This window comes from Neopsephotus bourkii, unplaced genomic scaffold (genome assembly GCF_033783945.1).
Source record: "Neopsephotus bourkii isolate Nb327-2 ecotype Australia unplaced genomic scaffold, CSIRO-AGI_Nbou_v1 NB_887, whole genome shotgun sequence".
Taxonomy (NCBI): Eukaryota; Metazoa; Chordata; class Aves; order Psittaciformes; family Psittacidae; genus Neopsephotus; species Neopsephotus bourkii.
In genome coordinates this window covers 33,352-60,250 of record NW_026901381.1, presented here as the reverse complement: position 1 = coordinate 60,250, position 26,899 = coordinate 33,352, and the positions used below count along the sequence as shown (strand labels likewise).

Genomic DNA, 26,899 nt, shown 5'->3' with positions numbered 1-26,899 from the left:
GGGGAGGGCACAAGATGGCGGCGCCCAGGGAGGGAGGAGGCTCATGATGGCGGCGCCCAGCGGCGCCTGAGGCCCGCTGCGGGGTGCAGAGAGCCTGAAGAGGAGCGAGTGGTGCGGGGTCTCTGAATGAGATCTCCAGGAACCGGAAGGGATTTCCTCACTGGTGTGAGTTTGGATCTGGAGTCAAGTCGCCCTTTGGCAAAGGATAGATAAAACGTGTCCTGGGGTGCCGGGTTCCAAACAACATCACATCTTCACTGCTCTTTATCCCCTCGCTGCTCCCCAGTCCCTACCATGGAATTTCCTTCGCAAATTCTTTCAATTTCCTTTCATTTCTTTAGGTACCAGACCTGAACTCGGCGTCGGCCCCACCGCACATCCCAGTGCATGAAGCTCTGCCACCGACTTCTGCGTGACAGCAGTGGCAGGGGGGTATCCCCCCCCCTCAGCCCCGTGCTTCCAGCAGGAGCTGTTCCAGGCCCTCTCCTCTCCAGTAACCCCGTGTTTATCCTGGCCCTGTTCTCCGGAGCACAGCACTGGTTGGGCTGCTTCAGGGAGACCCAACTGACCTGAATGGTAGTGCATGGTGCGGGCTGCGGGTGCCATCCCCAGGGACACAGCTGATGCTGAGGGTTGACCAATGTACAAGGGGGGTAGAGGAATTTGCTTGCTTAAACAAAGGTATTGTCTGTACCTATCATGCCTACTAAGCAGAACAAAGGCACTAACTATTGATAAGGAAAAGCAGACACTTGGTTCTATTGACAAGGAAAAGCAGACGCCTGAATCTACTCTTAAGGGGAGAAGCAGATGGTTTATGGCTGGGACCAAACCCTAAAGGCCATACGTGAAGACTAAAAGGTGAAAAGTTCAAGAAGAGGAGGACTCGTTTACTTCATCTTGAAGACCCCTACCCACAGGAGGAAGACTCATTTACTTCATCTTGAGACCCATGACCAGAGGGGACACTGCGCAGGTGCAAAGGACCTTCTAGCTCATTGTAATACGAAGCAGGGATAGGACATATGTATAGGCGTATGGTGCAACCTTATAAATGTAGAAGGAAACAACATGACTTTGAGGAACTCTCCCTGTGCGTCTCAGTGCTGAATAAAAGCATACCTACTTTACAGTTTTAATGGGTTGTGGAGCCTACCCGTGCATCACAGCCATGGGGGGCTCAGCTGGGATGGAGCCGAGGCCGGCCCCACCAGGCCGATCGATGGGAGAGGTCTCATCCATGTCCCTGGCAGGGCAGCCTCTACCCTGCTGCTGTCACAGGGCTGGTGCAGGCCGAGCTGTTCACAAGTAGGAAAGGAAGCTCCTGAAGGAACGGGTTGGCCATGACCACAGGAGGAGCAGGGAATGGGATCTATCCTGGTGTGGTCCAGATGTTGCACAGGGCTGTGCAGGAGTCGCAGAACTCACCCTGGATCCACCTTAGCTTAGATTTTAATACAAATCCCAGTGGGAACGCTGAGGAGAGCCCCAGGCACGTGGCTGCCATGGCGGCTGAGGAAGAGCTCAGGCTTTATTGGTGCTGCCCTGGTTAATCCTGGCCATGTAAAGCCCAGGCAGCTCCTGGCTGGCAGTGGGAGGCAGAAGCCACTCCTCTGTGTTCAATCCCAATCCAGGTCCCGCAGTTCCTGGGCATGGGAGCGCATGGCCTGGCCAGGACCCTCAAGGAGCAGCCAGGGGGATGAAGCTCTTCCAGCCTGGGTCCTTTTACCACCCTGTTTCTGAGCTCCTCAGCACCGCTCGCACTGAGCCTCTGCCCAGCAAACACCATGAAGCTTCTGAGTGCAATGTGATGGGGAATGGTGGGGCTCAGCTCCACGCTGCCCTGGGTGCGTGTCCTGCCTTTGCACAGAGGTGATGCTGCCAGGCGCTGCCTGCTCGGGGGTTCAGTTCCCGCAGGAATCTCCCCCCTTCCATGCCCACCTTTCATTGCACCTCTGGGTTTGCACACAGTCTGGGTTCCTCCCCGCATCAGACCATGAGGCTCAGTGGCATTACTGTGTGTGCCCAGCGGTGGTACGGAGCATTGGGAGGCACAGAGGGACGATGCGTCGGAATGGGAGAGTGTCTTGTGGGTGCTGGGAGGAGCTGAGCCCGCTGGGTGCAGCGGGAGGGAGGAAACAACGCAGCGAGGGGGCCCCTTCGCTATAAAACCCCTTTTAACCGTGCTTGAACCTCACCGGCAACGGAACCGAGCGAGCCAGGGATGGGCACCGCCGGTGGCCGCCAGGGGGCGCCCGGGGCGCGCCAAAGGGGCGGTGCCGGCAGCGTCAGCGCCACCTCTCGGCGGGGCGGACTTGGCAGCTCCCGGGCCCCGCTCCCCGCAGGGACGGCGGCGGCAGCGAAGGAGCGGGCTCGGTTCCGCTCCCGGGGCTCCCCGTGGGGCTGCACCCGGCCGCTGCCGGTGAGGGGTCAGAGCCATCCAGACCCGCGGGGTAACGGAGGTCACCGCAGCCGGGCGGTGCTCAAGGCCAGGCTGGACACAGGGGCTTGGAGCACCCTGCTCTAGTGGAAGGGGTCCCTGCCCGTGGCAGGGGTTGGGACTGGGGGAGCTTTATGAACCGAAACCAGGCTGTGATTCCATGGTTTCATCCATCCGTGATTCCATGGTTCCTCACCAGCCATGCTCAGTACAGTAACTTCAGTTTCCATCTCTGCATGGATCAGCTCCTCTTCTTCTGCTTTTGGGAAGGGAAGCACTTGCCGGTGAATTTACTTTGGAATTCTGTTGTTCAGAGATTTAAACCTGTATTTTAAAGCCTCAGTTTTGCAGAGGCTCTAAACAGACAGGAGGAAGTTGAGGATCCCGCTCACAGCAAGAGGGGGTGGAAACCTCATAGCAGCCTTTCAGGATCTGAAGAGGGGCTATAGGGATGCTGGGGATGGACTCTTCATTAGGGACTGTAGTGACAGGACAAGGGGTAACGGGTTCAAACTTAAACAGGGGAGGTTTATATTGGATATAAGGAAGAAGTTCTTTGCTGTCAGGGTGCTGAGGCACTGGAATGGGTTGCCCAGGGAGGTTGTGAATGCTCCATCCCTGGCAGTGTTCAAGGCCAGGTTGGACAGAGCCTTGGGTGATATGGTTTAGAGCGAGGTGTCCCTGCCCATGGCAGGGGGGTTGGAACTGGATGATCTTAAGGTCCTTTCCAACCCTAACTATTCTATGGCTCTGTGTGCAGGTTGGCAGCTCCTGCCGTGCCTGCTGCTTCCCCAAGCCCCTGTCTGAGCAGTGCTCACTGGGAGATAAGGCAAGTTTCTCACCAGGTTGCTAAACCCTGGAGTCCTCCTCCCCTGGGTGATGCTCTGTGAGTGCCAATAGGGATTCATGTGTCTCCTGCACAAGCAGCCCCTGTGGCTGAACCAAAACCTCTGCCCAAGCCTGGCTGTTTATGGGCCTTGGGCATGTGTGTACATGGGGTGGGCAGTGCTCCCTTCCCCAGGGGCAGCCCCACTGAGCCCTGGTTCTTTCCCACCGCAGGATGTGTGACCCAGAGAGGGAGCATCACACTCCTGTGATCAGCACTGGTCTGCAGCAGGGAATGAGACAAACCCAGCCAGACCCTGTTCATCTAAATGAAATAAAAGGGGCTGTTTTCTGTGTGCCAGGAATTCGGGCAGGGTCTGGAGCCAGCCCTGAGTGCTTGCACAGAATCACTGAGGCTTTAGCATCCTCCTAAACCCATGTCGGTTCCAGCTGATTGCCTTGCAGGGCATGCCTTCAGTTCCGGGGCTCAGGGATTGCAAACAGTGAGTCACAACTCCCTGGGATCCAAATGCAGCTGCTGAGGCACCAGCACGGAGAAGCCTTGTCCAAGATAAGAGCAAAGCAAACCTCGCTGCCCACACACCCTTATCCCTCAAGGCTGAGTATCTTTGTCACCACCTTCAAAAACACACACTCAAGAGTTACACAGGCTTCTCGTGGTTGCCATTGATACGGGATTTGCTGCTTTTTAGAGCAGACAAGAGGAGATTGTGAAAAGCTGTGATTTGGGAGAGCTGAGCAGATGGATCTGGAGCTAATGTGCAGCACCCCGTGTGCGCAGAGGTGGCTGGTGCTTGGGATGGGAATCACTGCAGGACATGTCCATGGCCGGTGTTCCTCCCAGGGAAGGACTCAGAAGAGCTCTTGGGGCCTCTGCAGACAGCCCCATGTCCTTTGATCCCTGGATCCTGGAGAGCCCACATGCAGCCCGTTTGGCTCTGCCCATGGAGCTTTGGGACACCTCTCAGCACTGCCGCACTGCAGAGGAAGAAGCGACGTGTGAGTCACCTGTCCCATGAAGTGTCCCACTCACAGCAGCCGCATGGCACCAGGCTCCTGTCCCATGGCACAGAGAATCATAGAATCATAGACTCATAGAATAGTTAGGGTTGGAAAGGACCTCAAGATCATCAAGTTCCAACTCCCGTGCCATGGGCAGGGACACTTCCCCCAAACCATATTACCCAAGGCCTCGTCCAACCTGGCCTTGAACACTGCCAGGGATGGAGCATTCACAACCTCCCTGGACAACCCATTCCAGTGCCTCACCACACTAACAGGAAAGAATTTCCTCCTTATATCCAATCTAAACTTCCCCTGGTTAAGTTTTAACCCATTACCCCTTGTCCTATCACTACAGTCCCTAATGAAGAGTCCATCCCCAGCATCCCTATAGCCCCCTTCAGATACTGGAAAGCTGCTATGAGGTCTCCACGCAGCCTTCTCTTCTCCAGGCTGAACAGCCCCAACTTTCTCAGGTACATCCCAGGTACAACAACATGGCACAGGCACAGAACACCTGGTGCAGAGCTCACGTGGCTGGTCCACCCCATCACACAGGCTCCATGCAGAGCAGTGCTGGTACACGACCTGCAGAGCGCTGCATCCGCCTGTCCTGATGGTCCCCAGCGCTTCAAAGCCACTTCTGTCATGAGCTGAAAGGTCTCGGGCACTCCAGAGCTTCACTGGGAAGGCTTCAGAGCTCAGTAAGTAACAGTGTGCAGAACCCAGTGCTGTGGTAGCACACTGCTGTGACAGAGCCTCGAGTCCTGGGGAAGGGATGAGTCTGCCAAGGCTGTGCAGCTCTGTTGGTGCTGTGCAGCTCTGTGCTGGTGCTGTGCAGCTCTGCTGCCGCTGTGCAGCTCTATTGGTGCTGTGCAGCTCTGTGCTAATGCTGTGCAGCTCTGTTGGTGCTGTGTAGCTCTGTGCTGGTGCTGTGCAGCTCTGCTGCCACTGTGCAGCTCTACTGGTGCTGTGTAGCTCTGTGCTGGTGCTGTGCAGCTCTCTCTGTATCTATTTTTACACCACTCCTATGGTTTAAAAGCCTTTCAGAGATGCTCGTGTTCAGAGGGCCCCGGGTCTGGCAGGGACTGACTCACTCTGGCCTCCAGGAAGTTACTGCACTCCCTGGATCATCCTCTCCACCTGAGTGCTGGACCCATCATGGACCACAGACCTCCAACACAGCCGCACAGGGACCATTGCTGCTCCGGAGCACAGGCTGGGAAGTGGGCAGGAGCTGGGGTTGCTGGGGAAGCTCTGCAGCAGGGGAGGCCAGAGGGGGTCACTGCTTGTGTGCATCCCTGGGGATGACAGTCACAAACAGGGAGCAGGCATCTCTGTCCCCAAGCCCCAGAGCCATGGCAAGTTCAAGTGTCACAGGGCAAGGGGGTCTTTGATGGGCTTTGGTTTCCCCCACTCCAGCCTACAGGGAACTGGTGCCAAGTGGGTAAGCACAGAGCTGTGGGGTGCATCCCACCCCATGCCCCTGCAGGGCACTGACTCAGAGCAATGGAGAGATTGGGATCTTCACATCCCAGGGGGTGAGCTGGCTCCTAAGGGGAGGCACCAGCTCTGCCACCTCCCTGCTCACAGCTCAGCAGTGCCTTTGTGCCTGCTGGGCAGGGGAAGGTGTCAGAAGAGCCCCGAGCCACATCTGTGCTCCTGTCTCTGTGTGTGGGGTGGATCAGGCTCTGCAGCCCTGGTGTGGGGCTCAGGCCCCACTGCCTGCATTTAAACCCTTTATCAGTTGTTTGATGTTCATCCTCCAGCAGCAGCGTTTATCAGCGTGTGCAGGCGCTGGGAATCCCTCACATTATGTGCAATGTCCTTTGCACCTCAGCAGAGCTGGGATTGGAGATCTGCCATGAGATAATGTGATTGCAGCTGCTTCCTATGGCTGATATCTGGCGGTCAAGTCCTGTGTGATGCTAGCTTTCTGCTTTCAAGTGTTGATGTTGTACGACTGAAACCCCCTGAGGCTTGCCAAGGTGAGAGCATCAGTAGATTACTGGGGTGGTATTTGTACTGTAGGCAGGGATTAGGGGAGAGGGCAGGCAGAAGACCATGGCTGTGCTCCTGCCAGTGGGGATGCAGACGTGGTCATGCAGCAGCAGAACATCTCTCATGAGCAGAATGCCAGTGGAAGCAGGGTCAATCTGCTCTAGACAAGATAAATCAATGGAGTACTGAAGCAAGATAGTGTGTGTTTACTGCATTCCAGTTCCCCTTTTGTTCTATTAGTAAGTTAGATCATTAGAATCGTGCTTTGAGGAAGCTGCACTGGGAAGCCAGAGGTGACAAGAGGGAAGTGTGGCATCACTGAGAGAGGAGAGCTCTACACAGGGCTCTCCAGAGCTGTACCAGCCCTGAGGGCTGCGGCTGCATCCTCCTGGGCACAGAGAAGGGCCCCAGGGCTGTGCCCAGTGATGAGGAGAAGGAGCTGCAGGACCCAGAGACCTGAAATGTGTTGGGCAAATGTCAGAGGAAGGAACAGGCTCTCCCCAAGCTGCACTGCCACAGGCAGGAGGTGGGGACCATTCCCAACCCAGGAACCAGCAGGTGTTCCTGTATCCCATTCACTCTGCCATAGAATGGACTAAGAGAAAGGGAGTCCCTTTTGGTCCAAGGACAAAAGCAAAGGGGTTGTGTGAGACATCGTGTTTTATTGTCTCCAATTGGATCAGGGAGGTCAGTAAATAGAGATTACATGTCACTAGGGGAGGAAATCAAAGCAGGAGGCATCCTTACTTCCTGGTTCAGAGGGATGAGTGCAGGAAATAGGGTTTTCTGCACTGGTGAATGTCATTAGACATGCCTTGGGTTTCAAATGGATCCATTTCCATGGGGTTTGGTATCATCAAGAAGGGGTCAGATGAGGAATCCCGTTTTTTCCTCACAAGCTCCTGATGCTGAGAGCTCCGAGCCACCCGCAGCACCAGCTCTGCCTTCCCCAGGCTCGTGTTCACTCTGGTGGGGAGGTGTTTGTGTGTCCATGGGGCCGGGCAAGAGCCACAGATCAGTCCTTCCCTTTGCCACTTTCTCACCATTGCCTTTCCATCCTGCCCCTGTGATTGCAGCTCCATCTGTGCCAGGAGACAGGAGTCCTGCTGGACAGCAAGGACCTCTGCGGCCATTGCTTCTCCCCAGAGCCAGGGTCCAGTGCTGTGTCTGAGACCAGGCTGTGTTCCCACCCAGGAGCCGGAACAGCCACTGCACGGCACAGCTGCTGGCCATGCCAAGAGAGGTACCGGGTGTGAGGTTACCTCCTGTGCAGGGATGGAGGGAGTGGTGTGGGGTTGCTCTGCGGGACGGAAGGGGGGATTTCACCCACAGTTTTTATTGCTTTTCGTATTGTGCAAAGAGAAAGAAGAAAGGAAACCTTTAGGAAAAGCATGCTGGGGAATGCTCTGTGATTCACCAGTAACATCTGCTCACAACAGCCCAGCACTGTTAATGGAAATGGAACTGTGCTCTGCCCACCCCTGCTGATGTGATGTGCTCACAGTCCCAGGGCTGAGCTGATACTTTCCTCACCATCCAGAGGAATCGTGTGTTTGGGAGAGGTTTCTCCATCATTTCACAAACCAAAGCCTTTCCTATTTTGTCCAGCCCATGTTTTAACTGGGACCAGGTTCTTCTGCAGCTCTTCGCATCTAATGGGGCACCTTAAAAGCACTAATGAACGAGATATCCCAGGCTCCCCTCTGCTGTGGGGTGTTTGGTAACAGTGACATAGTCCTGCAGATGGGAAAATGAAGGCACCAAAGTGGCCATGAACTTGCTGTATCACAGGAGAGCTCAGCAGCCCTGGCTGCCCAGCTGGGCAGGCAGCGATGGCGTTACCAGCATGCTTGTTTTACACTATTGATATCCAGGTGCTCTGCCATGAATCCAAGCCTGCAGCACCTTGCCCAGGTGAGCGTTCCCATTTCCAGGTGACACACAGCACCCTGACACCCTGCACAGGAGCTGAGCCCTTTACCTAATGATGTATGGCACATCCGCCTGGTGACAGAGCAAAGGTCTGAGTGCAAAGCAGCCCATCCCTTAGTGAGCCATGGCGGTGTGCTGGGTACTGCTCACCAGGGACTTGTTTTAATGTAGCTGTAAGGGGCTTTGGTCCTTTTCTCTCTCTGATTAGCTCTAGAAATCCTTTTATCCTTGGTTGCTTTCCTGAGGTCACTAAAGCCACAACTCACTGCCTGGGATCAATGCTCAAGTGACTGCTGGATGGTAAAATGAACTTGCTGCCAGGGTGCTGAGCAGAACATAGGGGTCCTATTTGAGACAAGGAGGCACAAAAGCACAATGTAATCAGTTCTAAGTTAACATTGTGATGGCTTTTTAATGGAAAATAACTGCGGTGCTTGAAGACAGCTGACATAGTTTCAGGTCCTTAGGACCTTAGGACAAAAAGTGTATGAAAAGCAGAATAGAAAAACTGGACCTGGGGATGGGGAGTATCTGGGACTAGCAGATGTAAAGGATGGGAGCAGTTTAACTGATAAGTAGAAGGACAGGATGACTGCTATGTCTGTAATGTTAACTAAGCTGGTGCTTCAAAGACTGCCAGATTGCTGGGAGAAGTAAATGACCCCTAAAGACCACCATCACATTTCTGTATGGATACCGGGAACTTCCTGGAAAATGATGTAATTCATGTGTAGCCTCATATATAAGGATGGCCTGTATAGCAATACGGTGACACACGTTAGGAGGAGCCATCCCCCGTGTCTCCCAGCGCCGCAATAAATAATAAATGCTAGTCAACTTGAAAGCTTTGTTGGCGAGTTTGTTCCTGGAGTTTTCTCCATCTTGTACCTCAGGGTGGCTGTCACCCCATGGGTTAAGGTGCTGCAGAGTTCATACAGACCCGTTTTACCTACCTGTGCATTGATCTTGGAATGGGTAATAGCCCAATTAACCAAGCCTTTAACTGTATCTTTAATGGTTGTACTTTATTTTTTCCCTGCCAAATGCTGTTGCTGTCACCTCACTCCAGATCAAAGCTGCAAGTAAAAAGATCCCATAGCACATGTTTGTGCCCTTGTGTCCCCATCCTCTATGTCATAGCATCCCACACTGGTTTGAGGGCACCGTAAAGCTCCTCCTGCCACGGGCAGGGACCCCTTCCACTGGAGCAGCTTGCTCCAAGCCCCTGTGTCCAACCTGGCCTTGAGCACTGCCAGGGATGGGGCAGCCACAGCTTCTCTGGGCACCCTGTGCCAGCGCCTCAGCACCCTCACAGGGAAGAGCTTCTGCCTAAGAGCTCAGCTCAGTCTCCCCTCTTTCAACGGGTACATGAAACGTGTATCGGCCCCTTCAGGCACTGGAGCTGCTCAAAGGTCTCCAGGCTCCGCAACCACCTCTAAGCCCATGGGATGGGCACGTTCCTCCCGAGGGGCAGCCGCAGGGCAGGCACTCCGAGAGGCCGCGGGGGAGGCCGGTCCCTCCTAGCCCGCCCCCTGCGCTGTGCGGGCAGCCCCGCAGGAGCCCCCGGTGCCAGCACCGGGTGCGGCCTCAGCCATACAAGATGGCGGCGCCAAACCGGCGATCACATGACCCTCCACCTCCTCCGCTGCCTGCCGTGCGGCGTGCTGACGTTCCGGGCAGCGGGCGGGCCCCGTGATCGGAAGTTGTCGGGGGGAGGCGGAAGTGAAAGCGGGGAGGCGGCGGCGGGGCCCATTAAAGCGGACGGAGGCGAGCGGGCAGCGGGTCTGCGCGGGCGCCGCGGCACACGCACCGGGTGAGGCCTGCGGGGTGTCGGGGTCTTGGGGTGACAACGGGAGACCTGGGGTGGGGGGTGTTGGCGGCTCGAGCGCCGAGCGCCTCTCGGGCCCCTCCCTGCGGCCTTGTGGGGGGGGGTGCGGGCGGCGGCCGTTGGGACCCTCCGCGAGGGGGGCGGGGGTGCGGCGTGGAGCTGGTTCCTTGCTCCGGCTGCGTGCAGCTGCGGCCTGCTCGCCGGGACACGGCGGCGCTTCCCTGTGTCCGTGTCGGCAGCCGAGCCTGGCCCGGCCCGGAGCTCCCCCCGGCACAATGCCGCGGGGGTCTCATAGGAAAGGCTTCTCCGCGCAGCGCCTCGGGGCCCGCGGCCCTTCCTGAGGTGCGCGTCTTTTGAGGCCTTTATGGAAACTTCGTCTTTGGCTTAGATCGGCCGGAGCGGTGTCTCCAGTGGGGAGAACGCGTTGGCTGCGACGTGCGGGGCTGCTGCGGCCTCCTCCGGCGGGTGAAGGGGCTTCGGGCCAGCCAGTGCCCGCAGGTGGCCCGAGCGGCGGGCTGGGTGATGAGGTGTTGCTGGGGGGGTGTGTGTCGGTGGGTGCCGGTAAGATGAGCCGGCGGCGCTGGGAGCGATGAATGTGACAAAACAGGCGCTGGGGAGCCTGGCAGTTATTGCGAAAGTCGCTCTCGGCGTGTGTAAAGCCTGAGTCAGGTCTGAGAAGTGTTGGAGTGGATGTTGGAAGTGCTTTGGGTTGTGAGTGTATAATGAGGGAAATTAAATGATAGATATGTTATTAGTCTGCAGGTATATATAGACTAATAAATATGGAAATACATAATTGCTGCATTGAAGGCAACTGCAGTGTTTTCTCTGTAAATAGAGGGGTTATTTTAGTAGTAAAACAGCTCTAAAAAGGATGCCTTAATCTACAGAGAGGTAACCTCAGTCTCCAAATGAGTTTGTATTACCTGACACCCCCAAAACCCTTTCACTCGGGGCTGGAATTCTCTGTATTATCTCCCTGAAAACCAAGCTCACCAGCCGATACGCAGAGCTGTTGTGATAACGGCCGTAAGAGGGGTTTATGTGTAAACTGAGAACACATGGCAGAAGGAAGGCCTCCAATTGCAGGCAAGCTGTTCTTTGTTTGACAAGTGCCAGTATGGAAGCTTTCGAGCTTCGAACGCTTACCGGTGGCCAGTGCCTTGCACAGTGTGTGTCCCGGGGGGGAAGTGGGGAGCTCTCCTTTAGGAGGGTGGTCCATGGTTATGGACCTGTGTTGGGCTGCTGGGAGTGAAGGCTGCGGTGGTACCAGCCCTGTGTGCTCCCGGTGGAGCCGGGCTGCTGGAATCCCTGTTCCCTGCTCTCAGTAGCTGTGGTTGAGGTTCAAGTGGGTGGAGCCATTTGAATATTCCTTGTTAAATAAGTGGGGCCTCCTCGGTGCACTTAGTCAGGAAGAACGAGTGTGTTTGTGTCTTCCCCCCCTTCCCCTTGTGACTCCCAACAGCTGACCCAACACATGACTTGCCCTCCATGGACTAATGAGTAGACCCACCATGCCTGGCCTGAGCCCTCACAATCCAAAGCAGCTCTAATGCTGCTCCTTCCACTGCTGCCTTTTTTTCCCCTTTTTTTGGTGTTGTTAATGTTAATACTCCACTCCTGGTGTCGAAAAGCCATAATGTGGGGTTAATCTAACCCCTCAGAATGGGAAACTTTTGAATCCAATAGTGGCTTCTTGCTCTCAACATACAGTGAGAAGTATAACTGGTAGGATGTAAGGCAGCAGCTGCATTAAACTTTCTTCTTCCTTGTGGTGTCACACAGTGGTCCATGGCCTCAAGTACCTTACTAATTACAAACGGTTTGTGTTGAAGGGATATTAAAGCTTCTCCAGTTCCAACCCCTTCCACTGGAGCAGCTTGCTCCAAGTCCCTGTGCCCAACCTGGCCTTGAACACTGCCAGGGATGGGGCAGCCACAGCTTCTCTGGGCACCCTGTGCCAGCGCCTCAGCACCCTCACAGGGAAGAGCTTCTGCCTAAGAGCTCAGCTCAGTCTCCCCTCGGGCAGGTTCAAGCCATTCCCCTTGTCCTGTCCCTACAGGCCCTTGTCCCAAGCCCCTCTCCAGGTTTCCTGCAGCCCCTTTAGGCAGTGGAGCTGCTCTAAGGTCTCCCCTTCAGGAGCCTTCTCTTCTCCAGGCTGCCCCAGCCCAGCTCTCTCAGGCTGGCTCCAGAGCAGAGCAGCTCCAGCTTCAGTTTCTGCAGCATGCTCTTAAAGGCCCAGTTGTAAGGCTCTCCTGTTGGAAGGTCATGCGAGTTACCTGTCGGAGCAAATCTCTGGCAAAGCTTGTCCTTGAGGAAACATGACAATTACAATCAAACCATCTGTGCTACACTAAAAATAACTTTGTCTCCAACATGTTTGGGATTTTGGGCTGACTTCTCTCTGAAAATGAGACTACTTTATGCGGAATCTAACATTTGGCTGTAAACAAAATGGCTTGGGCTTGATTAGGATGTGTTTTAAATGCTGCACTGTGAGATGGTGTCTGGCGAGCCCTGGGTTGGGAGCATGGGCTCTGGAATAGGGTGCTTGGACGTTTGTGTTCTCTAGAAGTGGTGGATGTGTGGGCACACAGATATGTGCTGGTGGCTGTCTCTGCTGCTCTAATATAGCAGTTTCTTCAGTATCAGAAATAAAATAAGCATTTGGTGAGTACAGACCCTTCGGCTTGCACCCTGCTAGTGCTCCCTAATGGCTGCTGGGCTTCCCTCAGCTGTGACCTGAGCTGCTCTTAAGTCTTTGTTACTAGAGCCTGAGGGACAAAGGTACCTCTGCAGAACTGTAGTGATTTAAAGCTTGCTGCCTTGATGGGAGGGAGTCCGGATAACACAGTCCCTAAATGCTCAGCCTGAGCATTACCACCTTGTAGCTGTTGTCTGACAGCAGCCCTGCACCCTCCAGAAGCTGGAGTGCTCCATCCTTGCACAGCGCTGCTTTGATAATTGCGGGTTAATTGCCCAATGAGTTGGAGCTCAGTTGCTTTCCCCTTCAGCTTCCCAAAATGATCCCTTGGAGCTGGTGTGTAACAGCCTGCCCTCGGCCGTGCTTCACGTGTGTGTGCAGTGGGTTGTGTGGGCAGAAGGGTCACTTTCTGCAGTGTCAATCCGGAGGCGATGGTGTGGGTGCTGAGTGCAGTGGGCAGTGGTCACACACCAGTTCCGCAGCTCAGGGCTCTACTGAAGAGCGTTTCCCTTTGAGTGCCCCTTGGCTGGAGCTCCCGGCCGAGCCCAAGGTCAGGGCTGCACACGGGAGCAGCACCGGGGAGGGATCCCTGGCTCCCTCCATGCTCCCCGCTCCCGTGCAGCGCTGCAGCGGCCTCCACCGCGCTGGGAGATGCGCCCGGGTGGGTGATGTCATTGTTGCTGCTCCGAGCCTGAGCCTGAGCCTGCTCCTCCTCCGTGCCGGCAGCCGCCGTGTCAGCCCCGCCGCTGCCTCCCGGTCAGTGATGGGGAAGCGAGCTCCTCAAGGCCGCTGAGAGTGTTGATTTACTACTGCTCCCCAACGGCCTTGGCACCTGCTCCCGAGGCTGTTTCCCAGGGCAGCGAGGCTTCCCTCCCACCTCAAGTGCAGCACACCCCTCTGAAGTGGGGGCTTGTGGCACAGGTTGGGATTTTGTATGGTTGAAAGGCACTTGAGTGATTTGCTTTTGCCTCTCTCTAACTACTTAAATGCCAACACAAGGTGACTAACTGTACCTAACTGTATCTAACTGTACTTGCATGAGCGTCACGCAGAAATTCTTAAATCCAGCAGGTCTTTATATTGTCAGTTAAGAAAACAGCATTTCTCTGGAGTCTGTCCTCTATGACTGCACGCTGGCCACTTGGCAGACAGGCTAGGCTGGTGGAGTGGTGGAGCAAAGCAGAGGCAGGCAGCAGAAGCTGCCTCCCAGGCTCCCTGGAGCTGCTGGGGCTGCCAGGTTATCTGAACCCTTGATGTCTCTCCAGCTGGGAAGCAGCATCCCCTTGAGAGTAACCTGCTTGGTGCTTGCCTCCCTAGAGTGGGCTCTGTAACCTGCTCTTCCTCTCAGCTCCCGGACATGGATCATGGTGTCTGAAGTCCATCCCAGTACAGTACCTGGAGCATGAGCAGCGAGCTGGTTGTAACTGAGGCATGCCCAGGCCTGATTCCTTCCCCCCTCAACAAGAAGATGCAGTTTACCACTCTCTGAAGCTCACTTAGTCCTGTCCTGTGGAGCTTCATTGGAACAGCTGAGATGGTAAAGTACTGATTCAGGATCTGTGCAAGAGGTGTGAGGGCATGAAGCATGAGTCTGAAACTGAGTATCCCCACTAGGAATTCCTTGTTAGACACTGACTCAGCTGTCATGGCAAGCTACCTGTTACGTTCCCATCCTGGGACTGAAATACTCGTCCTTCCTGCTCTGCAAACTGCATTAGCATAGTAAGAGGCATTGAGTGTGTGGGATCAGGAGTTGTGTTTGCAGAGCAAGGATTAGTTCTTAGATTGCAGCCTGTCCCTAGAGGAAGCCTCCATTCTAAAGACTCATTCCTGAGAACAGGACCTCCTGGAAGGGATGTACAGGAATAAGGTGTTTGCCATCAGTGTTAGTCTTGTACTACTTCTCCATGTCTGCTTGTCTGGTGGCAGATCTCCCATCAGTATTTGTTCTACCTCTTCTATCAAGCTCCTGGTGTTGAGGGAGATGAAATGCTCTCTCATTTGGATCTCGGGTGTGAGGTACAGGGTCTGGCAGGGCTCCTGGGGGCCATTGCTTGACTTGAAGGCCTGAACCGTGGTCAAAGTCTCCCTTCAGTCCCTTGTTTCCTTCCCAGCCTCTGGGAAGGCAGCAGCCAGGAGCAGATAAACAAGGTTTGCTTACCAGTGACAAGGTGTAAGAGCTGTGCTTTGCTTACCACTGCAGAGGTTATCTAACGACTCCTATCTGTGCTTCTGAAACTGAAAGCATGACAGGAATGTGTGAAACCTTGAGAAGCTGTAGGCAAAACTAGAAATTAATCTCTAAGTACTTGAAAAACACAGTCAGATGTGGTAAAGATGTGACAACTTTCCTGTTTCTTTGGGGCCTGGCTAGCTTGTGATGTTTGGAGTTGGTCAGCCTTCAATTCTGGATGCAAAGATTGAAACCCATCTGCTCCTGGCACTGTGCTTGGTTTGTAGGCAGGGATGGGCAGTGGCATTCAGTGGAGTGGCCTGACCTGAGGGCTGGGCTGGTGGTCACATTGGGCTGCTCAACTGCTGGGTGGTGCCTGGGTGCCAGGAGGCTGGTCCATGACTGTGTAACCCAGGCTGTATGGGCACTGAGCATGTTCAGTTAGTGTAAGGTATGTCTTGCTTGAGTTGAGGAGATGCACCTTTGTTCTATACATATCCATCACCATGACACAAAATGCCCACCCAATTCCTGTTCCTAATGGCATATGGTCATTTGGGCAGAAAAGGCTGCAGTACAGGTGCTGTGAATGTGAGGAGGGGTCTCTGGGTTGTAATGATTGTTTGGGGAAGAAATCCCCCTCCTATAGCAATCATTAGTTAAGGACATAGGGATGTGTGTTTGGTCTCACCACTTAACAAATGTTCTTGTTTGGGCTGATTTGAACCTGAGAGGCTCCTCCAGCTGTTGCTTTTCCAGCTCTTCACCTATTTCTCAGGCCTTATCAACAGGAGGAAGGCCCATATTGACTTGAGAGAAGACATCTGGTCCTCTTGTTGCAGCCTTCCTCATCTTGAGAGTCCTTGTAGGCTTGTCCATGACTGTCTCTATACACAAATATTTGTTCAATTCAGTATGAATTCCCCCCCTTTGGAAGTAATTTGCTATTTCCCCGATTACTTCCACAAGTGTTTTGCTGTTCCCCTCTTTGCACATCCTATACAGACACTAACTATTAAAATCAGTGTTATTAATCGGGTATCAGAGGCATGGCAACATAGAAGCTATCCTGGTAGAGCTGAAGTGCGTTGCGTAGGCAAGGCCCTTAGTCAAGACACATGGCTTGTTGCCTGGAGTCTCCCAGCAGCCAGCAGTGTGCTCAGCTCTCCTCCCACATCCTGAGATTGTCTCCCCCAGGGCAGAATAGGGGAAGTTGAGCTTGCTCTGATCAAGGGGGAGGGGTGTTAAAGCAGGCATGCCTGTGCTTGTAGCAGCTTCATCCTTGGGGAGAATCAGCTGGGAACCACCTGAGATCCTGCAGGGATATACAGAGGAACTGCTTCCTCCTGGGAGGCAGGGGCACCGCAGGACTGAGCCTTGAATGACAGCGTGAACCTCCAAGAGGAGGGTAGCTGTCAGCCTATTAGGGCTCTGTGTGTGTCTGCCCATTCCTGAGAGAAAGGTACCCTGTGGTATCGGGGGCTTCAGCTGCTGGAGGGACTGGTGGACTAAAGCTCCATGACTGGAAACATCCAGTTTTCTGTGAGGCTTCTGGGTATGGCTTTCCCACAGAGCTGCCTTCCTACAACCTGAAGGCTTCCCCTTCAGCAGCCTTGGCTTTGTCTGGGAATCCTGCCATCAGCTCTGAGGGCCTTCCTGCACTCCTGTCCTGCACCCAGCTGTAGTCTCCAAGTACCTGCTGTGGAGATGATGGTGAGGAGCCAAGTGATCCATCCGGGATGGTGATCCAGCATCACAAGGGACACTTCCTGCACTCCCCTCCCTTTGTCTCAGGGTGTTTGTCACCTGGAGAGCCTACACGTGCTGCTGCGTTCTTGGGCCAAGCAGCAGTCAGGGCAAAGCAGTGTTCTTGTAGCCAGCAACAAATGACCTCCAGACCTTTCCCACTGCTCTAAGCATACTGGTGGTCTGACTGACCATGCAGAGGTGCATCTGCCTTGGTACTGAGAGCAGATGTATTTCTGTGCTTGTTTTGCTCCCGCTTTCAAACCATGTCAGATCAGCATAGTATCTCCTCAAGAGCAGGTGGCTGCTGTGTTATCTGAACCGGCAGAGATCAGGTTCTGAGCTTTACACCTTCCTGGATGTCGGGTGGGGCCTGGCCCTGCACAGTTCAACCTTCCCTAGGGTAGAGCTGCAGTTCAGGCAGCTCTGAGCTGGAGGAATGCTGGGAGGTGCAGCAGGGCTGTGCATCAGTGAGGCTGGCACTGGAGAGCTTGCTTGGGGAACCTGGGCTCTAAGCCTGCCTAATCCTTTGTGTCGGTGCCTCTGAGGAATGCAGCACTCCAAATCTCAGCCCTGGGAGCCCTGACAGAGTTGAGCTGGGAGCTCGGGCAGGGGGACCCCTGCTCACATGCGTGTCCTGTGATTCCACTGCAGCCGTGGCTCCTGCCAGCGCCATTGCCTCTGCCTTCCCTGTGTCACCTGGGCCCTTTGGCACACTGGCTATTGTTGTATCTTCTCTTTGAGCCCTTGCCCACAGCAGGGATGCATCCTAGAAGCCTCCAGCTGGTGATTGATGGTGTGTTCGAGGTAAACTAAAACCTCGTTGCCAGCAGGAGCATCTCCCCCAGCAGTGGCTCTGCAGCTTCCTTGGTCACACTGAGAAACTGTTCTGCTCACAACTGTTCCAGAGCTTTTGCTTTCCAGCTGAGTTTCCTTCATGCTGCCTCATCATTCTCCTTTTAGCACTGCACTGTCTCAAGAGCACGTTACCCAGGAGCAGGATCCAGCAGAGTGTGTGTGGTGGGCCTGGTGTCCTCACCAACCACGTCAGCTGGCTGCTGGCACCGTGTCACACCAGCATGGGTCTGATGCACACGCTTGAAGCAGCCACTGAACTGAACTGGCAGCATGTGGCTGAGCTGCTGACTGATTCCTGGGCTTCATTTGGTCCTAGAGCAGCCCCTCTGGCACTGGAGGCTGCAACTCCACCTTCGCAAGGAGGTGGAAACCTACTGCAGACAGCTGTAGTCTAAAAAGCAGATTCCTTTGGGATACTGAAACATGCTTTAATCTTCTATTTTGATCTGAGCCATGTCAGTGTGCAAGTGAGCATCTACAGCTCTAGGCTGTTCTCCAAGAAGGTAAAGCTTTTGGCTTAAAGCTGTGGGGTGGGAGGCACTGGATGTACCTACACCTGACAGCTTGCAGTAGCACATTTTACATAGGGTATCACAAATCAGCTCAGAGCTGAGGTGGTTCCTGCCTCATGGGGCTGGCTGGGGAAGGCACCGAGTGCTGCTGAAGCTGCAGGCAGCAGCAGGAGCTCGCTGCTCCTCCTGAGGAGGGAAGGATGAGCCCTGCTCGGGCTCTTGGCTGGGCACCAGCAGGAGGGAATATGTTGGTTAGAACAGCAACGTTAAGTGTGTGGGGAGGAAGGAGGTGGAAAGCAGTTTGAGATGGTACTGCTAGAGCAGCAGCTTCAGCGCACCCTTCTGATGAGCTGTCACAGAGGGTCTTGCCAGCTGCTTCTGGTATGGGTTTTGCTTTGACTCTGCCCTGTGGTGCTTCAGTGGGGCCCTAGAAGCACCTCTCATCCTCCTCTGGCTGTAGGGGCTGGAGGAGCCCATTGCCTTAAAACACAGACCACTGACAGCAGTTCTTGTGAGTTGTCAGTTCAAATGGCAGGATGCTCCTGATTGCTTGCTAGGCCCAAAGCCAGTACATATCCCCAGTGAGTGTGAGGCTTCCCTAGCTGGGATCCTCCAGCCAGCTGGGAAAGCTGAGCTGCCATGGGAGCAGAGGAAGGCATTGTCCTGCTGGTGCAGCCCTGTCAGTGCAGGGCAGCCTGCTGCTGAAACTGTGTGTGTGTGTCTGGAGCAGTCGGTGTGAGGATGCTGTGTGCTTGTTCAGCTTGTAGAGCTCTCCGGTTTGGTAAGGAGTCAAAAAGAATCAAAGGCAGGTTTATTTCTAGCTGCTTCTTTAAAGGCAGCCTGGCCCCTCTGAAGCCATGTTCATGGGAAAGCACCAGCCCTGCTGATGGTCCTCTCGCTGCTGCTCACCTCTTTCCCACCTGAAAGGACAGGGCTCTGCTCTGTGGCCTTTTGTGTCACTCAGGAGGATGCAAGTGGGGGATGTCCAGCTCCACCTTGAGCTCCTGCTGCAGTTGGAGGTTGAAACTTCAACACAGGGTGCTGGGCACTTGGGCAGTGCAAATGGGAATCAGCTCATGGTGATCACAGCCTCTGCCCTTCCTCGGCTTGCTGAATCAGTGTGACCATAGGGCAAGTGAGATGTGCCCATCTGGTCATCCTGTAATAGGGTAAGTGTCCAGTGGCCTCTCACTTGAGTGCCTGCAGGTCTGAGCACACACCCCCCTGAGGTGCCAAACGTGCGGGGGAACTTGCTGCTTTGGGGAAGGAACTGGTTTAATTGGACTGAGCTGGGCCTGAATCATTCTTCCAGCTTCAGTTTCCTTGAAGAAATGCAGAACCATTGGAGGGGGGGAGGATAAAAATAGTGCTTTGGTGTAGCACAGAGCCTGAGTGTTTTGCAGCCTCCCCCATGCCAGAGAACAGTGAGCAGATGTGGGAAACACACAGAGCTGCGTTTTGGGACAGAAAGTTCTCCCCGTGTTCAAGCGTGATTCTTTGCTCAGGCTGTCCCCAGTGAGGTACTGCTCTGCCCTTGTCAGCTTTCTCATGACTGGGGGTTGTTGCTAAGGGGTCTTGTAGTGAGTGAATGCTCTGTTTATCCACAGCACCCAGTGCAGACCTGCAGTGCTCCACACCCAAATGTGCCTTCTCATGCAACGCCTCCTTACCCTTGTGCTGCCCGCTGGGCCAGGGGAGCAGAGCGGGGTGTCCTGTGTGCCACAGGGAGTTCAGCTCTGCCTGGGGCTTGCTTCCCTACTGCTCTGTGCCCTGTCAGCCTGCTCTAAATACCCTGCAAAGCACACAAGGTGAGAGGTGCAGCCTTGCTTTGGTGCTCAGCTGATTTCCAGCAGAGGGTGTAGGTGGCATCTGGTAGATGTAGGAGCAGGGAAGTCCTGGTCAAGTGTCCCCAGTTCCTCAAGCGCCTGCATAAACACGCTTTGGTCCTTGGTTAGGATTGTGACTTGAGCTGTTCAGTTGCAAAGGACTGCTCCAGCAGGTTTCAGGCTGCTGCCTGGGGAGCTGTTGGCCTCCATGGGGTGAGATCCCCCCCAAGGCTGGCTACTGTCACACTAAAACTGCCCATGAGCAACTTCCCAGGGTGTTCCTGTCTGTTAAAGGATAGCTCATCTCAGAGCCCTGGTGGGCCATCGGTGCATGCTCCTGCTCTTCTTTGCTTGTACCAATGTAATTAATATGAGAATGTTTGCTTTGTGACCTGACACATATGCACATCCCTGAGGAATCCTTACTTGTCCATTTCTGCTTTGAGTTAAAGCAGCTGACCTAATACAGCAAGTGAAAGGGTAGTTGCACTGCACTCTGAAACAACAAGGGAGAAGCTAATGAGATTTGGCATAGGCTTTATTTCCTGTTCTTCTGAGGAGCTGTAGCAATATGGAGCTTCACGGGGCAGTTTGGCTCTTGCTTTTGGATCAGTAATCTAGTAACACTTGGGGGTCAGGTGTTAGGGGTTCCCCCTTGCTGCTCCAGGGTGGGAGTGAGCATTCTGTCCCAGGTTTAATCTTGTGAGGGTCAGCCTAGTGTTAATGGCTTGCTGGTTTAGAGGGATGGGCAGTAAACATTGAGTGGAAGAGCTCCTCTTGTGTGTCAGAGGCAGCTGTGTCATTCCCTTGGCACCAGCTAAGCCAGGAGGAGGAATGATGCTGACTGGTGTCCTGGTTGATGGGAAGGTTCTGCTGGCTCCAGAGCAGGGTGGGCTGTGTCTGAGCTCCAGGAGACTTCACACAGTGTAAACCAGAACCGATGGCTTGGATCCCATCTTAACAAACAGGTTTTTCTCCATGGTATCTGTGCCGGAGGAAGCGTTTGCTCTGGGGCTGGCTGTGGCCCTGAGTGAGCACACTGCCATCTGAAGGGCTTGTGGGCTCCTGCAGGATGCTGCTCTGGAGGAGTGTGAACCAAGACAAGCTGCATGCAGAGTGAGGAATAGTCCTGGGTGCACTGACTCAGCACTATCACAGTTTTCATCTCGGCTCAAGCTGAGCTTCTCTTAGCATGGGGAGCCCTGCACAGCTCAGCTTAGCTCAGTAGTGTTTCTTAACAGGTGTGACTGGAGAAACTCCTCGTGTGCACTCACTGTTCCTCCAGGCATTCAAACCTGCTCTGCGAGCTAAAGCTCTGTGCTCCTTGGGCTCTAAAGCAGCACTGATCAAGACTAATAGAGCAGTGGTGAGGATCCCTGGGCAGTGTCCACTGCTGGCCCCTGGAGGACTGGAGTTCCTCTGGGCCCAAACCAAACACCAAGCTGAGACAGCTCCTCCTGTGCCATGGCTCATATCCGTTGCATCACCGGGGTGGAAGCTCAGTGTCTCAGCTGAGCACTGGTGCTGAGCTGCCAAGAGCCCTTCATGCCCATGGGGTGGGTCAGTGATGACAAGAGGCAGTGTCAGCTCTGACTCTGCTTCCTCCCTGTCTGCAGGTGCCTGCTCACCTGAGTGGCTTCCTGGGTAATGAGACTTGACACAGCACTTCCTCCTCCCTTCACAGGGGGACTTGAGGCTGTATTGAGCTTTGGTGCTAAGCATCCAGTGCGAGTTAGTGTTGTAATTTAGGGCTCTGCAAATCCCCCCCTGAGCAGGAGAACTGGTGCCAGTGTGTCCAAAGCTGCTTGGAATACCAGGAACTGGTGAGCTGCAGCAGCCAGTGGCAAGTGATACCGTAAACACATGGAGAAAATAGAAGCAGCATGTGCTGAGCTCTGGAACAGTCCCTTCAGGGTCAGTTGTTTTCCTCTGCTCTGAGGAGAGCAGGGAACTCTCACACTGGACCTGAACCTGAGTTCAGTGCACACAGATGTTTTTAGGCTGTTTCAAAGCTTTGCTCTCTTGCTGCCTGCTCCATCTGAGCTGATTGTGCTGCAGAAGTCTCTGGCTTGGCTGTCACAAGTGTCACTTGTGCTGCGTGCTTTGAAAACACAGGAGGTGCAATCTGCTTGAAGGAGCTTACAGGGTCTGTTCTCCCTATGGCCATAGAGGAGACGAGCTGTGGAGTGTGTGTGTGGGGGGGGGTCTTGGCGAGAGCAGAAGCAGATTAAATGGGGATTACTGGGGCAGTGACCACTTTGAGCTGGCTGTACCATGGCCAAGACCAGCCTGATCCAGGGGGATCAGTGAACCTTGGGAGGGAGGTGTTCCTGCCTGTCCTGTGCAGGCTCTCTGGTGTTGTTAACACCCACTGAAGCACAGTGTGAGCATCACCTCATGGTCTAACAGCAATAGATGGACTCTTGGGAGGTTTGCCTCTGTGTCCTGAGCTGCCCTCCACTGGAGCTGAGGTGGCAGCAGCTCACTTCTTATGCTCTCAGCAAAGCCTCGCTGCCTGGTAGCACTTGTAGTTCAGGTGGGTCTGTGTGGTTGTGTGACCACTTCAACCAGTGTGTCCTTGGGCCTCAGTGCTTTCACAAAGCACAGCTGCTTCTCAGCTGAACCTGCAAGGTGGAGGAAGCCCCTGGTTTTCCTCTTTTTCTACTAGGAAACCACTGAATGACACTAAAAAAGCTTGATTATGGCATTACTTACATCTCTGCTTATATCTCACTTAGTAGCCTGTAAGAACTAGCCTGTGTTGGGAGCTGGTGTGTGTTATTTACTGCTCTACCTCCAGCAAAGCTAAGGGAGGTGGCTTAGGCTGGTAAACCCACACAACAGCCTGGAAATAGGGTCCAAGCTACGCTCGGTGCTGCAAAGGACAAGTGCTTGTCTCACCTCCCTGTTGGTATTTGGTTGCTGCTACTGGCTGGACACGGCCTTGCCTACGAAATGGACAAACACATGGTTAGTGCCCAAGTGTAGCCTTGAATGGATGAGTGTGGTTTCAGGAGCTGCTGGTTCCTGGCTGGGGATTGGATTCTCAGGCTGCGAACCTGGTGCTGTGTGCCTGGAGGAGTGATGTGCTAATGGTGTCTGATGAGACCTTTCCTCTTCCTTTCCAGTGTGAAAGATGACTTCTAGGAAGAAAGTGTTACTGAAAGTCATCATCCTTGGGGACTCTGGGTAAGTGGAGGAGTGTGCATCCAGCTCTTGATGGGGGAGCTGGGATGTGCTGTTAGAGACCAGCACTGCCCGTGGGAGAGATTGCACGGCCCCAAGTAGCTGTGTTACCTTATAGCTTTAAGGCCTCGGCACTGCCCTCTGTCTGGATTGTGTCCCTGCAGTTTAACAGCTTGACGTCCTGCCACAATATTAAAGGCAGGGGCAAACCTCTCCAGCAGCAGAATTGGATAGCAGATAGGATAGCCTTGCTGCAGGGAGCATGTGGGGGGTTGGAAGGAGCATTTCCCTTACAGGAAAAGCAAACCAAAACTGCTATCAGCAATCTCCAAACCCTGCCTCTGTCACACACAGTTTATACAGAGCCATCTGCTCAGCTCCTGTGTGACCTGGTCCCTTGGAGCGAGCAGCTTTGCTGTGTGCTGGGAGCAGGGAGGCTGCTCCCTGTTGTAGGTTACTGGCTGGGCAGGCTGCAACCTGACTCCATGACGTGAGCCTTATTTATACCCCTGAGCCCAGCAGGTTGCTGATCAGGGGTGTTCCTCAGCCAGAGAGGGGGAGCTGGGCCTGGACACTGGTTCTGTGGGGGATCTGCACCTCTGGCTGCCTGGCAGACGTGTATTGAGCTGCTCCCAGCTGAGATCCTGTTCCTCCACCTCCTCCTTCTGCAGAGGCTGCAGGTTTCTGGTGGGTTTCTCTGGGGTGCTTCATCTTCCTCCAAAACTGCTCCCATGATCATGATGTGATGTGACCCTTGGTAAGGAGCACGAATTATGATGGGCAACAAGGTTTCTCAAGATGCTAACCCTTTGTGTCCTTAGGCAGCTAATGCTCTTACTCAGCACGTAGCCTCAGCATCTATTGCTGTAAAAGCCCTTTCTTAGAGAGGTGGGTGTGTTTCCCCTGTCTGAAGGGCCAGGAGGCTGTGGTGGAAGGCAGGGGGCACAGGGCTGTTCCATTTGGGGTGGTTAATTCAGACACTGTTGAAGGAGCAGCCTGCATTGTCTCTTTTGTCTTTCTGTACAGGGTGGGAAAGACCTCACTTATGAACCAGTATGTGAACAAGAAATTCAGTAACCAGTACAAGGCCACGATAGGTGCAGATTTCCTCACAAAAGAGGTGATGGTGGATGACAGGCTAGTGACAATGCAGGTAAGGAGAGACCCTGTTCCCTGCTGCAGGGGTGCCTGGCTGCATAGGTTACTGTGCTACCCCAGTGCAGCCCCAAGCAATGCAGGGGTCAGCGTACAGGGTGTGGATCTTGTTTGCACTGAACTCTTTCGGGCTTCTCTACAGGCCTGTGCATGGGCTGAACAAGGGAAGGCAAAGATCAGTTTGGGCTCAGCTGAGAGCAGCTTTGCCAGGCCTAGTTTGAAAGAGCAGCATTTGATACTGTCAATAGACTAGATCTTGTTAGAGAAATTCACTTCCCTTTTGGAAGGAGTTGGGAAAGGACTGCTTAGATCAGCTACTCATGCTGCTCTGAGTCCTATGGATATAGTGGTCAACCTGCCAGTCTCTAGTATCTAAGCTTTCACCTCTCTGGTGAGACTGACTGCAAGGCAGCAGAAGTCCTGTTGCAGCCACCACAGGAGTGTTTGGGCTGTGCTGGTGCCCAAGTGCACCCCAGCATTGCAGGCAGGTCCCCTGCTAACCCTGATACCTACGTCCTGCTTGCCCCGAGCAAGGTTATTCACCTTGCTGAGGCTGGGCACAAAAAGGGTGTTAAACACCTATCTTTAGAAGGGTGCTTCTGGCTCTTGGTTCTTAGTGCCTCCAGGAGCTTGTCTCTGGCTGGCTGGGGGCTGTAGGTGCCTGGTGGGGAGGTTAGCAGTGACTGCTCTAACTGTGCACTGACTACATCGGAGCGGAGCTGGTTTATCTGCCCTGTCTTTCCCTCCAGATCTGGGATACAGCAGGCCAAGAGCGATTTCAGTCTCTGGGAGTTGCCTTCTACAGGGGAGCAGACTGTTGTGTGCTGGTGTTCGATGTCACGGCCCCCAACACCTTCAAAACCCTCGACAGCTGGAGGGACGAGTTCCTCATCCAGGCCAGCCCGAGAGATCCTGAGAACTTTCCTTTTGTTGTGCTGGGAAACAAGATTGACCTAGAAAACAGACAAGTGAGTGCTGGGGCTGAGGGGCCTCTGAGGAGGAGGGTGCTGAAGCAGGAGACCTGGCTCTGGGGGTTAGCTGAGTGTGGCTCAGCTGCTCTGTGGCACCAGGGAAGTTGCTGCTGCCTGGAGAGGTCAATCCTTGTGCACAGCACGCTCCTGCCTGCTGCTGGAAGGATTGCAGCAGCTTCCTGGATAGAGGCAAGGGCCAGGAGTTCATTCTCCTCCTCCAGAAGGGCTGAGAAACCCCTATGGGAGCAAGTCCATGCTCTGGGCATACTGGAGCAGTCTGTGCCCTGTGGTCTTCCTCAGGTGTGGTGCTCCTTTATCATGGGGCTGAATGTGTCTGGTGATGGGCAGCAGTTTCCTGTGCTCTGTCTCAAGGCTGTAGTTCTGATGAGGCCAGAACTGCTGCCTTAGCTCAGGTTGGGTATGAAGGGGCTCTGGCCTTGCCCTGGGAATAAACCCCCTTTCCTGCAGAGCTGAAGGTGGTGATGCTGCTCTCTGTCCACCCAGGTCACCACAAAACGGGCACAAGCCTGGTGCTACAGTAAAAACAACATCCCCTACTTTGAAACCAGTGCCAAGGAGGCCATCAATGTGGAACAGGCTTTCCAGACCATTGCACGAAACGCACTTAAACAGGTACGGAGTGGGCTGGTGGGTGCCCTGTGCTGGTCCTGCCCACTGAGCTCTGCTGCTTTCCAGCAGCTTTCCCAGCTCCATGCATGCCAGGAGCTGCCTGCAGAGCCGTGGCACTGACTCCTCCCTTCTTTCCCATTAGGAAACCGAAGTGGAGCTTTACAACGAATTCCCCGAACCCATCAAACTAGACAAGAACGACCGAGTGAAGGCTTCCGCGGAGAGCTGCAGCTGCTGAGGGGAGAGGCAGGGGTTGAGCACAGTCCTTCACAAACGAATATCACACTTAGGCCTTCAAACACACAGCCCCTCTCCTGTGTTTAAAACGAAATTAAAGGTATCTCCATCTCCAGCTGCCAACCCCCCCCCCCCATCTCCCATGAGCATCTGTGAGCCCTGCACCCCAGAGCTCACCCCCCCCACATCCCATCACACTTCATGGTAACAGACCTTTCTCTTAGTTTAAAATGGAAACTCTTATGTATGTTTGGAACTGAATTGAATTCCAGGTGTCCAAGGGAGAGAAACTGTTTACAGGTAATCTGTGTAACAAGTTCATACATTTTTAAGTGTCTGGTGTTTTCCCCTGTGAAGGCTGCAGCTGGAAAGGCTGGTTACCTGTAGTTCATCGCAAGCTCAGCACTCAGTCCAACTAGGTTGAGTTTTGTATGTATCTCTGTTAATGCTTGTTACTTTTAACTAATCAGATCTTTTTACAGTATCCATGTATTATGTAATGCTTCTTTAGGAGAAATCTTATAGTACATGTTAATATATGCAACCAATTAAAAATGTATAAATTAGTGTAAAATTCCTGGATTTACATGGTCAAGTACTGAAACACAGATTGGGTAGGAAGTGAGGAGGACACTTGGGAACTGCAGCGTGGTGGTGACGCACGGTCCAGAGAGGCAGTGTTCTGTACAGCTGAGCTGAGCTAGGGGAAGCCTCCTTGGCCTGAGGCCGGGAGGGCTTCATCTCCTGGAAAATCAGTCTGGCTTCCTTGTATCCAAATGGTCAGATTTGCGGAACAACGGTGATGTGCACACTGGATTATTGGGTTTCAAATTAAATACAGCTATGAAACGA

The 26,899-nt window shown here is 54.0% G+C and overlaps 1 protein-coding gene across 1 annotated transcript; it reads left to right on the top strand.

The window, feature by feature from the left end:
- The first annotated feature begins 9,886 nt into the window (after positions 1 to 9,886).
- RAB7A (RAB7A, member RAS oncogene family) lies at positions 9,887 to 26,899 on the top strand. The gene is made up of 6 exons (XM_061357129.1): positions 9,887 to 10,034; positions 22,997 to 23,057; positions 24,081 to 24,207; positions 24,959 to 25,177; positions 25,685 to 25,813; positions 25,953 to 26,899. The coding sequence occupies exons 2-6, from the start codon at positions 23,005 to 23,007 to the stop codon at positions 26,046 to 26,048; spliced, it is 624 nt and encodes a 207-aa protein (XP_061213113.1). The 5' UTR covers positions 9,887 to 10,034; positions 22,997 to 23,004; the 3' UTR covers positions 26,049 to 26,899.

Bases quoted from the DNA above. Each gene is read 5' to 3' on its own strand.
- RAB7A (XM_061357129.1), top strand. From the start codon at position 23,005: ATGACTTCTAGGAAGAAAGTGTTACTGAAAGTCATCATCCTTGGGGAC. The intron at 24,208-24,958 runs GTAAGGAGAGAC...CTTTCCCTCCAG, and splicing joins ACAGGCTAGTGACAATGCAG to ATCTGGGATACAGCAGGCCA. The intron at 25,178-25,684 runs GTGAGTGCTGGG...CTGTCCACCCAG, and splicing joins TTGACCTAGAAAACAGACAA to GTCACCACAAAACGGGCACA.